Source organism: Oncorhynchus keta, chromosome 22, assembly GCF_023373465.1.
Source record: "Oncorhynchus keta strain PuntledgeMale-10-30-2019 chromosome 22, Oket_V2, whole genome shotgun sequence".
Lineage (NCBI taxonomy): Eukaryota > Metazoa > Chordata > Actinopteri > Salmoniformes > Salmonidae > Oncorhynchus > Oncorhynchus keta.
Genome location: NC_068442.1, coordinates 25,477,908 through 25,491,419, shown reverse-complemented (window position 1 = coordinate 25,491,419; position 13,512 = coordinate 25,477,908). Strand labels below are relative to the sequence as shown.

Here is a 13,512-nt window from a genome sequence, read left to right as displayed (position 1 = left end):
AGCGGAGTCAATCACCACCTTCCGGAGACACCTGAAACCCCACCTCTTTAAGGAATACCTAGGATAGGATAAAGTAATCCTTCTCACCCCCCTTAAAAGATTTAGATGCACTATTGTAAAGTGGCTGTTCCACTGGATGTCATAAGGTGAATGCACCAATTTGTAAGTCGCTCTGGATAAGAGCGTCTGCTAAATGACTTAAATGTAAATGTATGAGGGGTGGTCGTTTGACTGCGGCGCTGTAGCGGATACAGGCAATGAGGCAGTGATCGCTGAGATCCTGGTTGAAGACAGCGGAGGTGTATTTGGAGGGCCAGTTGGTCAGGATGACGTCTATGAGGGTGCCCTTGTTTACAGATTTAGGGTTGTACCTGGTGGGTTCCTTGATGATTTGTGTGAGATTGAGGGCATCTAGCTTAGATTGTAGAACTGCCGGGGTGTTAGGCCAAAGAGTTCAATCTTGGTTTCATCAGACCAGAGAATCTTGTTTCCCATGTTCTGAGAGTCCTTTAAATGCTGCCATGTGCCTTTTGTGGCTTCCTTCTAGCATGACCAGCAGCTTCTTGGTCACCTCCCTGACCAAGGCCCTTCTCACCAGATTGCTCAGTTTGTCTTGGTGGTTCCAAATGTCTTCCATTTAAGAATGATGGAAGCCACTGTGTTCTTGGGGACCTTCAATGCTTCAGAATTGTTTTGGTACCCTTCCCCAGGTCTGTGCCTCAACACAATCCTGTCTCTGTTCTCGACGGACAATTCCTTCGACCTTATGGCATGGTTTTTGCTCTGACATGCACTGTCAAATGTAGGACCTTATATAGACAGGTGTGTGTCTTTCCAAATAATGTTCAATCAATTGAATGTACAGTACCACAGGTGGACTCCAATCAAGCAGTAGAAACATCTCAAGTTGATCAATGGAAATAGGATGCACCTGAGCTCAATTTCTATTGTCATTGCAAAGGGTCTGAATACTTATCTGTTTTTTATATTTTTAATAGAGTTGAAAAAATGTCTAAAAACCTGTTTTCACTTTGTCATTATGGGGTAGTGTGTGTAGATTGCTGAGGATGTTTTATTTATTTAATCTATTAAGGCTGTAACACAGAATGAGGCTGTAACACTTCGAAATGTGGAAAAAGTGCAATATACAGATTAATCTAAAAATGCATTAGGGCTGCAAGAAAAATTTGATTCTATGGAGAAAGACAGGAAACAGAGGGAAAGCATAATACATCCTTGATAAATCACCAATAATTGAATGCCAGTCTCAAGATGCTGCAAAATCAAACCAGGCAAATAATTTTGCTTTGTTTATCTGTACAGTATATGTGTTTGTGTGTGTGTGTGTGTGTGTGTGTGTGTGTGTGTGTGTGTGTGTGTGTGTGTGTGTGTGTGTGTGTGTGTGAAAGCATCATCAAACACATCCCATAATGTTACAATCTTTATTATGTTGTACGACTTCCTCTGTTATTATTTTCATTATCAAGGGCTATCAAATAAGGGCTATCATAGAAGAACTATTAACATGCACACACTGAAATTGTGATGCCATTTTGTAGCACAATGTTTTTCTGCTTTAAAGATAGAGGCACAATACTGCACACACGGGACACATGGAAAACCTCCAGCTTAAACATAGAGGGATGTGAAGACTATTGTTCCTGTTTTCTCCAGCCAGAGGAGTGGAGAGTCATGTGGGCTGATAGATCCTGTCGTGTCTGTCCTACTGTTTTGCCAAACGCTCTGATGGCTACAACTAAAAAAATATGCTATCTAGAACACAGGAGGCTGCTGAGGGGAGGGTTCATAGTAACGTCTGGAATGGAGTGGATGGAATGGTATCAAACACATGAAAAACATGTTTGGTGAGTTCGACACTATTCTATTCATAGTGTTCCAGCCATTACTATGAGCCCGCCCTCCCTAATTAAGGTGCCACTAACCTTGTGTGATCTAGAATCTAAAAGGGTTCTTTGGCTGTCCCCACAGGAGAACCCTTTAAAGAAGCATTTTTGGTTCCAGGTAGAACCCTTTTGGGTTTAACCTTTTGGAGTGTGTAGAGCGAGTGCGTAGAGTAGAGTGATGATTAGCTCTAAGCCGCCTTGCATTCTCTTCCCCTCCACCAGTGTTAACTCAGTTCATCTGCAATGGCTCAAAAGAGAATCTAAGCCATATCAATAATAACTCTAATCTACTTACCAAGCTGACCAGATGAAAGCACTGTGCAGTTGTCCATTCACATTTTCAAAAGACACTCAGCATACATCAAGTACAAAGTACCAATAGGTCATACATATGCTCTGGGAAGCTATTTAAATATATTCTGACAAACTGAAATCAATCACTACACCTGTATTTTAATCATTTTAGGACCTGGACATCAGAATAAAGAGGGCTGATTGCTGAGTGCTTTAGACACATATTAAATATACAGATCATTAATTTCTCTGTCTACGCGTACAGTGCATGTCAGTACATACATTTTCTCTGTAAATAAATAAAGTGAAAATGACACCATGTCTGGTTTATTTTCTGAAAAATATTTTATTTCCAGAGTAAAATAAACGATATATTGCCATACAAAAAAGTGTAAGAAAAGGGACAATGCCAAAACTTTAACTGTAGAGAAAATGGAAAATAAGAAGTTAGATGTGCCATCAAGCCTTGAGGGTTTTCAAATAAATATGTCAAGGGATAACAAAATAAGAACGCCTATCACCTTGTAGGATTAATCAGCCATTGCATGTAAATTACTCCAAGTACCTTTTGTGAGACTTCACATGTAGATTCTGCATGCCTAAAGCAACAAGCAGTGTTACTCTGCCGAATGAAAAGCCCTGTTTTAGTTTGCTTTGATCTTGTTCATTGTTTTTTTTCTTATTCCTTTCTGGTTATGACATTGGCTCTCATCTGATATGTGATTCCAACTAAAAATGTCTTAATAATTAAATATCAAATTATTATATTATCATCTCAGTTTAGTTAACTCTAATTAAATATTCTGAACCCCACAAGTACAAATATATAAACTTTAATATGCATGGTTTAAACTTTAATATGCATGGTTTAGCTTGAAGAGATATGGTATGTCATTATAACACACACAAAAATACTTGTTGATTTTTCCAATCTTTGCTTTTCCCACTATGGTCCAAAAGTTATGGTCCCCCCCAAACATAAATAATATTCTTATCTCGTAAATCCCTCATGTTAAATTTTTTTTGGGTTTAATAAACTAGGCAAATAAAAAGCTAAGAAATGTTTACAACTTGAAGATCCTTCAGAAATTATTCTGCAAAAAGACAGATATACAGTATCTCTTTCACAATGATAGAAATGGATATGAATAATATAAGATAACCCATAGAAAGACAAACTGTATTCTATGTTCATAGTCAAAAACAGTGTTTCTGTTCCAGCAAGAGTACTGTTTTTGTACAATGTATGCTGACATTAACACCATTTCAGCTACCTCCTCTGAACTGCATTCTGACACTGAAAGCATACAGTAACTTCAGACTATCATCCTATATAAGCGTTCTACTTCCTCTACTATATAGAGTACATGAGAAAGTGCTCTGTTCGTTTCATCAAAGTAAAACGTAAATTACACAACACCGAATCATTTACACTTATATATTAGTTCCCTGGCGGAACGAGATGTAACACATAGTAATACTGACCGAACAGGACCTGTCATTTTCACTGACTGGATCCATGTTATACTCGAGCGAGTATGGCACCCACAGTAGTATAATATTGACCATCTAATCAGCTATGAGCAGGACAGAACCAGACAGTAGTTGTCTTCTACTAACAATCACAACAGAGTTCACTGGCACTGGACGACATCCTCGCTGATAACACCTCTACAAACAAAATGGCCTCTATCAAAAGTTACCAATTTGGAGAAGAGAGCAGCAACAGTCTTCCAGAGCCTGAATAGGACTTCAGATAAAAAATGTTCTATCATTTAATAAATAAAGAAAGACAGAAAGACGATAATCCTTCAAGAGAATTATGAAGGTAGCAGATAGTCCTCTTGATGGTTCAGAAACTATAAAACCGACTCCATATTTTCGCACCACTCATGGTCCTCTAGGTTGTATATAAACTTTGTCCTGTTTGGGTTCTGACTCCCATCCTTCATGTTGTCCATTGTGAGACTGGAGGGGAACAGTTCGGTTGGTGTTGTATAGCCCTCGTGATTTTTTATGTATTTCTTATAGTTCTTGCGTAAACAGTACCAAGTAGTGGTGTACAGAATGAAGGCGGTGACCTTAAGACCAATGGCCAGGCTCACATACAGATGTCTGTAGGCGATATTGTCGTACAGCAGGCAGGCTCCCTTATCCCCACACTCTGTACTCCAGAAAAGGCATGTTGAGTCAATCCCAGCACCAAAGATCAGAGGAGGGGGGATGAATCCTACAGTACAGGTGTGTAGAGAAATCAATACTATAGCATCTGAAAGCTCAGTATGTTTGATTTATAAACAAAATAATGTAATAGTGCAACCTGACTAGATCAGATGCAAGTCTAACAGTACTGTAACTTACCAAGTAGTCGCAGCAAGAGAAACAAAACTCCAAGAGCATATGATTTCAGCTCAGGGCTCACAGTCCTAGGAAGAAGAGACAACAGTATTTGTTACACACAGAAAAGAGAGAGCTGTCTCTGAGTAATGTAAACCCTCTCTACAGGTTGACTGGGTTCTACTGGGAAAGTTATAGCATGGTGGTAAGGTGAGTGACAGTGGGGTTACCTGATGAGGATGATGACGGAGGGTGTTTGAGCCATGGAGCCAATCATGCAGCAGGCACAGATGACACAGAGGAAGGTGAGGAAGGCCTCCTGGCAGCCTGGACTGGGACATTTCCCTGGGACAGCTGTGGCCATCTCGCTGTCACTGGATATACATGTACACCCTGTCAGATTCTGAAGACAGGAGAATAGATGCATCTGCGTTAGTTTTACTGTCTTAAATTATGTGACAAAAAGCCAGATTAACAAAGAGACAACAAAACAGTCTCCCATCTCTCTATAGGTAGGTGTTTGGGGCTTCGGTTCACTGCACAGGGATAAGCATCTGACTACAGAGCAAGGTGTAACAATGAAGACCATATTGCCCAGGGATGGGCCACTTTGATAGGGGTGGGGACCACAAAAGATCTGAACTCATAACCTCAGTGGCTCACGGGTCTGTGTACCCACATCCTTCCCCACACATGCAGTCAACTGATTGTGCAACCAATCTACAGTACCAGTCAAAAGTTAGTATTTTTTGCAATTTTCTACATTGTGGATGTTAATCAAATCGAAATATAAGTTATATTTGAGATTCTTCAAATTAGCCACTCTTTCCCTTGATGACAGCTTTGTACACGCTTGTCATTCGCTCAACCAGCTTCATGAGGTAGTCACCTGGAATGCATTTCAATTAACAAGTGTGCCTCGATAAAGTTTATTTGTGGAATTTCTTTCCCTCCTAATGCGTTTGAGCCAATCAGTTGTGTTGTGACAAGGTAAGGGTGGTGTACAGAAGATAGCCCTATTTGGTAAAATACCAAGTCCATATCATGGAAATAAAAGCTCAAATAAGGAAAGAGAAACGACAGTCCATCATTACTTTGAGACATGAAGGTCAGTCAATTTGAAACATTTCAAGAACTTTGAAAGTTTCTTCAAGTGCAGTCACAGAAAAGATCAAGCATTATGATGAAACTTGCTCTCATAAGGACCGCCACAGGAAAAGAAGACCCAGAGTTACCTCTGCTGCAGAGGATAACTTCATTAGAGTTAACTGCACCTCAGATTGCAGCCCAAATAAATGCTTTACAGAGTTCAAGTAACAGACACATCTCAACGTCAACTGTTCAGAGGAGAATGCGTGAATAAGGCTTTCTTTCATGGTCAAATTGCTGCATAGAAACCCCTACTAAAGGACACCAATAATAAGAAGAGACTTGCTTGGGCCAAGAAACACGAGCAATGGACATTAGACCGGCGGAAATCTATGCTTTGGTCGGATGAGTCCAAATTTTAGAACAGCTGTGTCTTTTTGAGATGCAGAGTAGGTGAACGGATTATCTCCGCATCTGTGGTTCCCACCGAGAAGCATGGAGGAGGAGGTGTGATGGTGTGTGTGTGCTTTGCTGGTGACACTGTCTGTGATTTATTTACATTTCAAGGCACACTTAACCAGCATGGCTACCAAGCATTCTGCAGTAATATGCCATTCCATCTGGTTTGCGCTTAGTGGGACTATCATTTGTTTTTCAACAGGAAAATGACCAACACACCTCCAGGCTGTGTAAGGGCCATTTGACCAAGAAGGAGAGTGATGGAGTGCTCCATCAGAAGACCTGGCCTCCACAATCACCAGACCTCAACCCAATTGAGATGGTTTGGGATGAGTTAGACCGCAGAGTGAAGGAAAAGCAGCCAACAAGTGCTCAGCATATGTGGGAACTCCTTGAAGACTGTTGGAAACGCATTCCAGGAGAAGCTGGTTGAGAGAATTCCAAAAGTGTGCAAAACTGTCATCAAGGCAAAGGATGGCTAATTTGAAGAATCTCACATATAAAATATATTTAGATTTGTTGAACACTTTTTTTGTTACATGATTCCATATGTGTTATTTCATAGTTTTGATGTCTTCACTATTATTCTACAATGTAGAAAATAATAAAATAAAGTGTGTCTAAACTTTTGACTGGTACTGTATTTGTGCAGATAAACTACTTAACTATCTTACCTAAATGCATTATACCAGTAGCCAGGGTTAGTCCTAGCCTTTTGGGTGCCCTAAGCAAGATTTGGTTGGCCAATTGTTTAGTGTTTGTAAGTAAATTTCCTGCAATTTTGCCATGAGGCATAGAAACAGTGTTGCAGTTGTATGCATCTTGTCATGGGGTGAAGAGAAATTGGGCAATTTTACACCAAAATCTCATGCAATTCTACTGATTTTGCCATGGGGCAGAGATAATTTTCCTTCAGCTTTGTAGCTAATTTCCTACAATTGTATCCATTTTACCATGAAGTGGAGACATGTTTGCAGTTTTAAAGCTAATCTCCTGCAACTCTACACATTTTGCCATGACTTATGCCATGTTAATATGATATCTGAGTGAGAGTGACTAACAAAATCAATAGGGCCCGGTCGGTGTTTGGTCATAATGACTACAGGTTTAGATAACTGGCAAGACTAACTTACCGATCTAAAAATTGTTATCTAAGATGGCCAATTGAGTGACTGTCCGTGACTGACATAACAAGAGAAAAACTACTGATGCACAATCACATTTCTAAATCACACCTTGTGTATTCTATTATTCAAATGCTCAGACGAGGGTGGAAGCCTTCCAGGGTAGATGCCTGTACTTACTGTTGTAGTGCAGCCTGCGAAGCAGGAGGACAGGTAGGTGACTCCGTTGGAGCCGCATACTGGGCTGACTGATGAGGTGTAGCAGTTACAGTTACTCATGCAGGGGACCTCTGGCTTCTCGCCCACCCGCAGTGTCCTGGAGAGCGTGAGAGCGAAAGAGATAGAGAATGCTGTTTAGACTATGCTGTGTACATATCAGAAAGGAATAAAAAGCACATAAATGTTTCTGAAAGTTTCTGTAGCTACTATGTATCTACTTGAGCATGTTTTAAATGGTGGAAATCACATTTCTGTGGAACTAGACAGTATAAGCTACTATCTCAGCTATTATCTCAGAAATCAGTGAAAGTGCTATTTCCAAACAGATTTTAAGTAACTTGTATATTGACTAATGTTTCTGTAGTCAGTGTGTGGCTGACCTTGTTCCTACTTTCATCAAACCCCCTTCCCCCAAGAGAAACACTGCTATTACATATGCTAAACCAGTGGTGTAGGTACAGGCTGTTCTTACTCGTTGCCATAGGCGACGGTCACCCCAGCGACAGGCCCTGTGTCACAGCCAAGGAAGAGGAAGGAGACGTAGCAGGCGGTGGAGATCAGGTTGACCAGCATGGCCATGCGAATGGCCCCCAGCGCTGAGAGGTTCAGCTTTTTGACCAGAAGCCCCCCCAGGAATATCCCCAGACAAGCACAGGGGATGGCAGTCATTCCTGAAGAGAGTTAATACCGCCATATGTTAACCTTATCACCTTCTCATATACTGTACTGATGCTTCTCACTGTACTGCTCCCTGTGTACTGTGTTGCACCAGGGGGTCTGTGGCTGTGTGTATTTGTGTGTGTCATGCATGTGCTTGCCACTGGCCCTAACCTAGTAGTTGATTAGCTGAGGAGGTGGTGAGATTAAACTGCTGCTCCAAGTACTTCCCCAGGAAGGCAGCGAAGCCAGCCACCACACCGATCTCCATACAGGCTGCCAGCGTGATGCAAGTGAACACCGGGTTTGACAGAAGGTGCTTGGTAACCTTAGGGATCACTGAGAAGAGAAGATGAAGAGATCCTTAATTTCAAAGTGCCACATGGACACAGACAACTGCTAACAAGTCTAACTATCGTTTGCTATTTCTGATATATTTTTGAAAACTGGATTTAACTGGAGTAACGGTAATATCAAAATCTGAAAACATTTTGTAATCTCATGTAGAATGTATATTTGTCTTTCTTCATATTTAGTAAAAAGCTAAATAGTATCTGTGGAAGCAGAGGATTTAATTCCCTTTATTTTCTCATAACAGACAGCATAAATCATACACTACCCATGGCTTATCAGAGAATAGTCTATACCAGGGCTCTCCAACCCTGTTCCCAGAGAGCTACCCTCCTGTGGATTTTCGCTCCAACCCCAGTTGTAACTAACCTGATTCAGCTTGTCAACTGGCTAATTATTAGAATCATGTGGGCTAGATTACGATTGGAGTGAAAACCTACAGGACAGTAGCTCTCCAGGAACAGGGTTGGAGAGCCCTGGTCTACACTTTACAAAACAGCATCTGAAACTTGGTTTAAAAAAAATCTTTATTGCGGTTTTGAGAAAAAACATACATGCGGTAAAGAGGTCAATGAAACGCAGACTATGGGGGAAAGCCCAAGGACACCATCATTGGCAGGCATTCAAAAAATCGACATTAGTAATATCCGTAATGATTTATGTGTTCTAACAAGCCCACAATGTGGTTATTAAAATTCGGATTTTAATATGTATTGCTTTTTTTGCTGCATAATATTTACAAGTTGTCCTTTTCAGGATTATAAAAAAGACTGCTAAATGCTAACTTCTGTTCCTTTAAGCTGGTAGACTGGCTAGCCATATAGAATCGGTGGTGCTAGTTGAAGCTGTTTTTACGTGTAATGTAGTTGATTGGTGACACCCATACAAGCATATACACTACTGAGATTTGTACCCCAACATTGATGGGGTAAATGTTCCCATTTAGTGTCTACTCTCTTGCACAGGTGTAAAATGAATATATAGTTTGTGGGGACTACATTATGTTTATTTGGTCTTACACTGAATTCTCCACCATTGACATGAGTATTGTATGGAACTATGTGTGGGCACATAATAGCCAAACAAATCATGGTGGGATAGAGATGGAGAATAAGTGACGTGATACGGTATAAACAATAGCATAACAATTGTTCATTTAACTGCACAAATACTACATGTACTATAAACGGACAGAAAACAATTCTCACCTCTGAGCTGCTGAAAGCAGGTGGGACCATTGATGGGCTCATGGTTGTTGCGTCCCACCCCGTTGCTGGACTTGGGCATCTCATTATAGTCCAGGGGCAGAGAGGAAGAGGGGAGCATGGCCTGCTCACTCTCCCCTCCACCGTCCCTGTCCTTCTCTCGGTCTGACAGGGTTTGGGGAAAGCCAAACATGAAGAGGGATGAGAAGAAGAGTAAGGCACCACACAGGAGGAAGCCCCCCCACCAGGCTCCGATCCACCGAGGGTCATCAGAGGTAATGTCCAGCTTACCTGTGGAGGGACAGAAAAAAACACATACAAGCATTGTTAACATCAAACACATATTTCAGTGATTTCCCCATAATTAATTTACAGATGAATGTTATTTTGGTTAACCTTGAATAGCACACTACTTAGTTCTAATTATTTGGTATTTTATTAGGATCCCCATTAGCTGTTGCAAAAGCAGCAGCTACTCTTCCTGGTGTCCACACAAAACATGAAACATAATACAGAATGACATAATACAGAATGTCAATAGACAAGAACAGCTCAAGGACAGAACAAATTACTTTTTTTTTTAAAGGCACACGTAACCTACATATCAATACATACACACAATATCTAGGTCAAATAGAGGAGAGGCGTTGTGCCGTGAGGTGTTGCTTTATCTGTTTTTTTAAAACCAGGTTTGCTGTTTATTTGAGCAATATGAGATGGAAGGAAGTTCCATGCATTGCTAGTTCATTTAACTTCTTAATGAATGCAGTTTTGTATAGCCTGTGCTCTGTTTGTGTTTTTTCCACAGTATTGGTGTGAGGTGAGGTCGGTTGTATTTCCCAGTGACTTACTTGTGTCGATGAAGACAAAGTCCACATAGAACTTGGTGCAGAGGGACCCCAGGAGGAAACCACAGGCAGGTCCAAACACCAGAGTAGAAAAGACGATCCCTGGGATGACATGGAGAGATTAGTTCAGTAGACAACACAGGTATGAACAAGTTATCACCAGTTCCTGGGTGAAATATAACAATTCTTAATTTAACCACAAGGTGTCGCACCTTGTTCACTAATCCACAGCCTTTTCCAGAGGGCAGCATGAGGCAAGCTCAGAGCGGATTTTTTTTAATGCATGCTATGCAAATAATTATGCAAAACAAATGTATCAGCTTTAAGGAAGCTGAATTGAACTACACTTAAATATGTGTATCAGCTCTGATCCTAACTAGCCAGATCTTGACAATCATCATCACTGATGATGACATACAATAATGAGAGAAATATATACTTGCGCTAGCTACATACATCATGAAAAAGATTCAGTTGACCTACTAAAATAAACCTACTCCAAAAAAGCCTGAGTCTAACAGTGTGGCCAGCTGGAGCAACACTGTGTGACCACAAATCCTCATTAAAGTGCTGATTGTCAGAGGGTGAGAGCCTGGCACAGGGAGTCAGACAGACAGGGGAAGACAAAGGGCCAGAGCTCATGAGGACCTGGGAGGCTCTATTTGGCCTCCAAATATCCTGTTTCACCTTTCAACACATCTCAGTTAGTGTAAATTGATCCATTCAAAGTGGAACATAAAAACACATTTGAATGTGTTAGTGAGCCAGTGCTATACAGGGCAATGGATAATATGGATAACTTTGGTATGAGCAGAAGGATGCTCTTGGACCAACTGATACTCGCCAGAGCCTCCTGCTGATCCCCCTCAGTCCTGCTCTGGCTTAGGCTCAGGCACAGGCCAGTTGGGTCTTGTGCTGGGGAGGCTCAAAGCCCATGGTCATGTCATTCCTGAAATAAAATCCTGCTTAGCATAATACTGAGCTTTGGCAGAAGCTGTTTGAAATGCCTGACGGGCAGACAGACAATGGGAGGTGGGTAGACAGGCAGCACTTCAACTAACACAAGTCGATTCACAGCCCAAAAACCATAGATACTGTAAATGTCAGAAGATAGAAGTGTGGTTCGTTCATTTTCATCAGGTCTGTACAAGATACAGTATGTTTGCAGAGTGTGTTTCACATTTCCCACTAATGCATGGTAGTAGTCACATTAAAAACTTTTATTGTTACAAATAATAAAATTAAATATTTACTAATAATAAGTTACAAATAGTAAGAAGTCTTTTAATCCCAACATTTTTAATATGCATAATGGGTTTAAGCCCTAAAATGTTTCAATCGAGCAATGTGTTTCCTGGAATTAAATTAGAAAATGTGCAAACAAAAAACAAATGTTCTTGATTATCACAAATCAATCCTCTCTAGCAAGTACTGAAAACACTTAAGCAGCGGGTGTGGCATTAGGCTCGGGCTGGTTGACTAATTAGGGTGATTCAGAGATACTCAAAAGCAGTAGCACTCCTTGCTATCCCAGCTCCCTTTGCAGTTGTGCTCCATCAAAGTGAGGTGGTGGAGGGAGGGAGCGGGAGACCCATTAAGTTGAACCTGACATTAGCCCGTGCTGGCTCTGGGTCAGCCTTAGCACTGCTGCCGATAGGAACCACAGCTACAGTCAGCATGACAGATGTTACGCATACACCTCAAGCAGCCAATGAATGAGTCAGTTTCATCATTCACTTAATTACATTGGCTCAGGTCAAAGCTGTATATAATGTACATCCCTGTGAACACTGACAATGAGTCCCTGCTTCCTGACCACACCACCATACTGCCCACCTATTCATTATATCCCACAGGCTATGTTTTACTCTGCTGCTTATAAGGTTATACTCTCAATAAATGACTATGTTTATCTTACGCAAGGCAATGCACAGCAATAAAGTACTGCACACTGTTCCTGTCATAACACAGGGCAAATCAGGTGACTTTTTCTGGATAAAGAGAGGGGAGTCTAGAGTGTTCGCTTTACGGTTGTCAAGCTGGAACAAAAATATATTGCTTCTTCCTGAGACCTAAGGCAAACCCTGGTTGTCTGGAAGGTTGGCGGTAAAAGGCCAACGTGGTCTGTTGGTTGAAGGCAAATATAGATGCAGCACACTTGGCAAAAACTGGTTGAATCAACATTGTTTCCATTTCAACCCAAAAGATCTATGTGATGACATTGAATCAATGTGGAAAACTGGATTTGCAAAACGTCATCAACATATGGGAATTTTGTGTTTTTTTCACCCAACTTTGAACCTAAATCCTATGACATGGTGACATTTTTAGTTGATTTCACGTTGAATTCACGCTAGTTGACAACTCAACCAAATGTAAATGAAAACTAGACATTGAACTGACGTCTGTGCATAGTGGGAGCTACTGTATGTATGTATCCTTAAAACACTATTGTACAGCAGGATCATTTTCCTGTTCCAGAGTGACTATATCACTAAGTCAATCGTACAACATGTATCACACATAGGCCTCCTAGATTACTCTACGATCAATCACTTTGGCTCTAGTCTAGTACAGTATGTTGTCTATTTCTCCAACCAGCTGTAACAACAACTGCTGATCTGAAGCCACCTCTTACTGGGATTGGATAGCCTACAAGTAAATTCTAGTGAAAGAGTAACTTATGCACCAAATCATCACTGGTAGCTTCACCATGGTGTTCTACAGTAAGTAGATGTCTTAAAAAATACTACATGGAACAAACTATGCTCAAAATAGTACATTTTTGTTGTACATTTTTTATAATAACAGGAGAGTTAGCACAGTAAGCAGATATACCAATGAAATTGTTTATGCAGTCAGACAGACTTTTTTAGGATTAAAAATTCAAATGAATGCTGTGCATGTGCTGTTTCAAGCGTTTTCTTAAAAAACAGAGAATGTTGTCTCATAGCAACAACACCATCATTGCTCTCACCACAGAAAACCTCATAGAGGAAACTGAGTTAGGGAAATCACCTTCCAG

At 40.8% G+C, this 13,512-nt stretch overlaps 1 protein-coding gene across 1 annotated transcript in view; it reads right to left on the bottom strand.

The window, feature by feature from the left end:
* Positions 1 to 2,519: 2,519 nt before the first annotated feature.
* LOC118401227 (solute carrier organic anion transporter family member 3A1) overlaps positions 2,520 to 13,512 on the bottom strand; it is a 54,508-nt gene continuing 43,515 nt past the window's right edge. Inside the window, exons 3-10 of the mRNA XM_035798567.2 lie at positions 10,491 to 10,589; positions 9,643 to 9,930; positions 8,258 to 8,422; positions 7,899 to 8,097; positions 7,388 to 7,523; positions 4,766 to 4,938; positions 4,560 to 4,624; positions 2,520 to 4,428 (exon numbers count right to left, since the gene is read on the bottom strand). Of these exons, the coding sequence (XP_035654460.1) occupies positions 4,058 to 4,428; positions 4,560 to 4,624; positions 4,766 to 4,938; positions 7,388 to 7,523; positions 7,899 to 8,097; positions 8,258 to 8,422; positions 9,643 to 9,930; positions 10,491 to 10,589 (1,496 nt within the window). The 3' untranslated portion in view covers positions 2,520 to 4,057. The remainder of the gene's footprint in view (positions 4,429 to 4,559; positions 4,625 to 4,765; positions 4,939 to 7,387; positions 7,524 to 7,898; positions 8,098 to 8,257; positions 8,423 to 9,642; positions 9,931 to 10,490; positions 10,590 to 13,512) is intronic.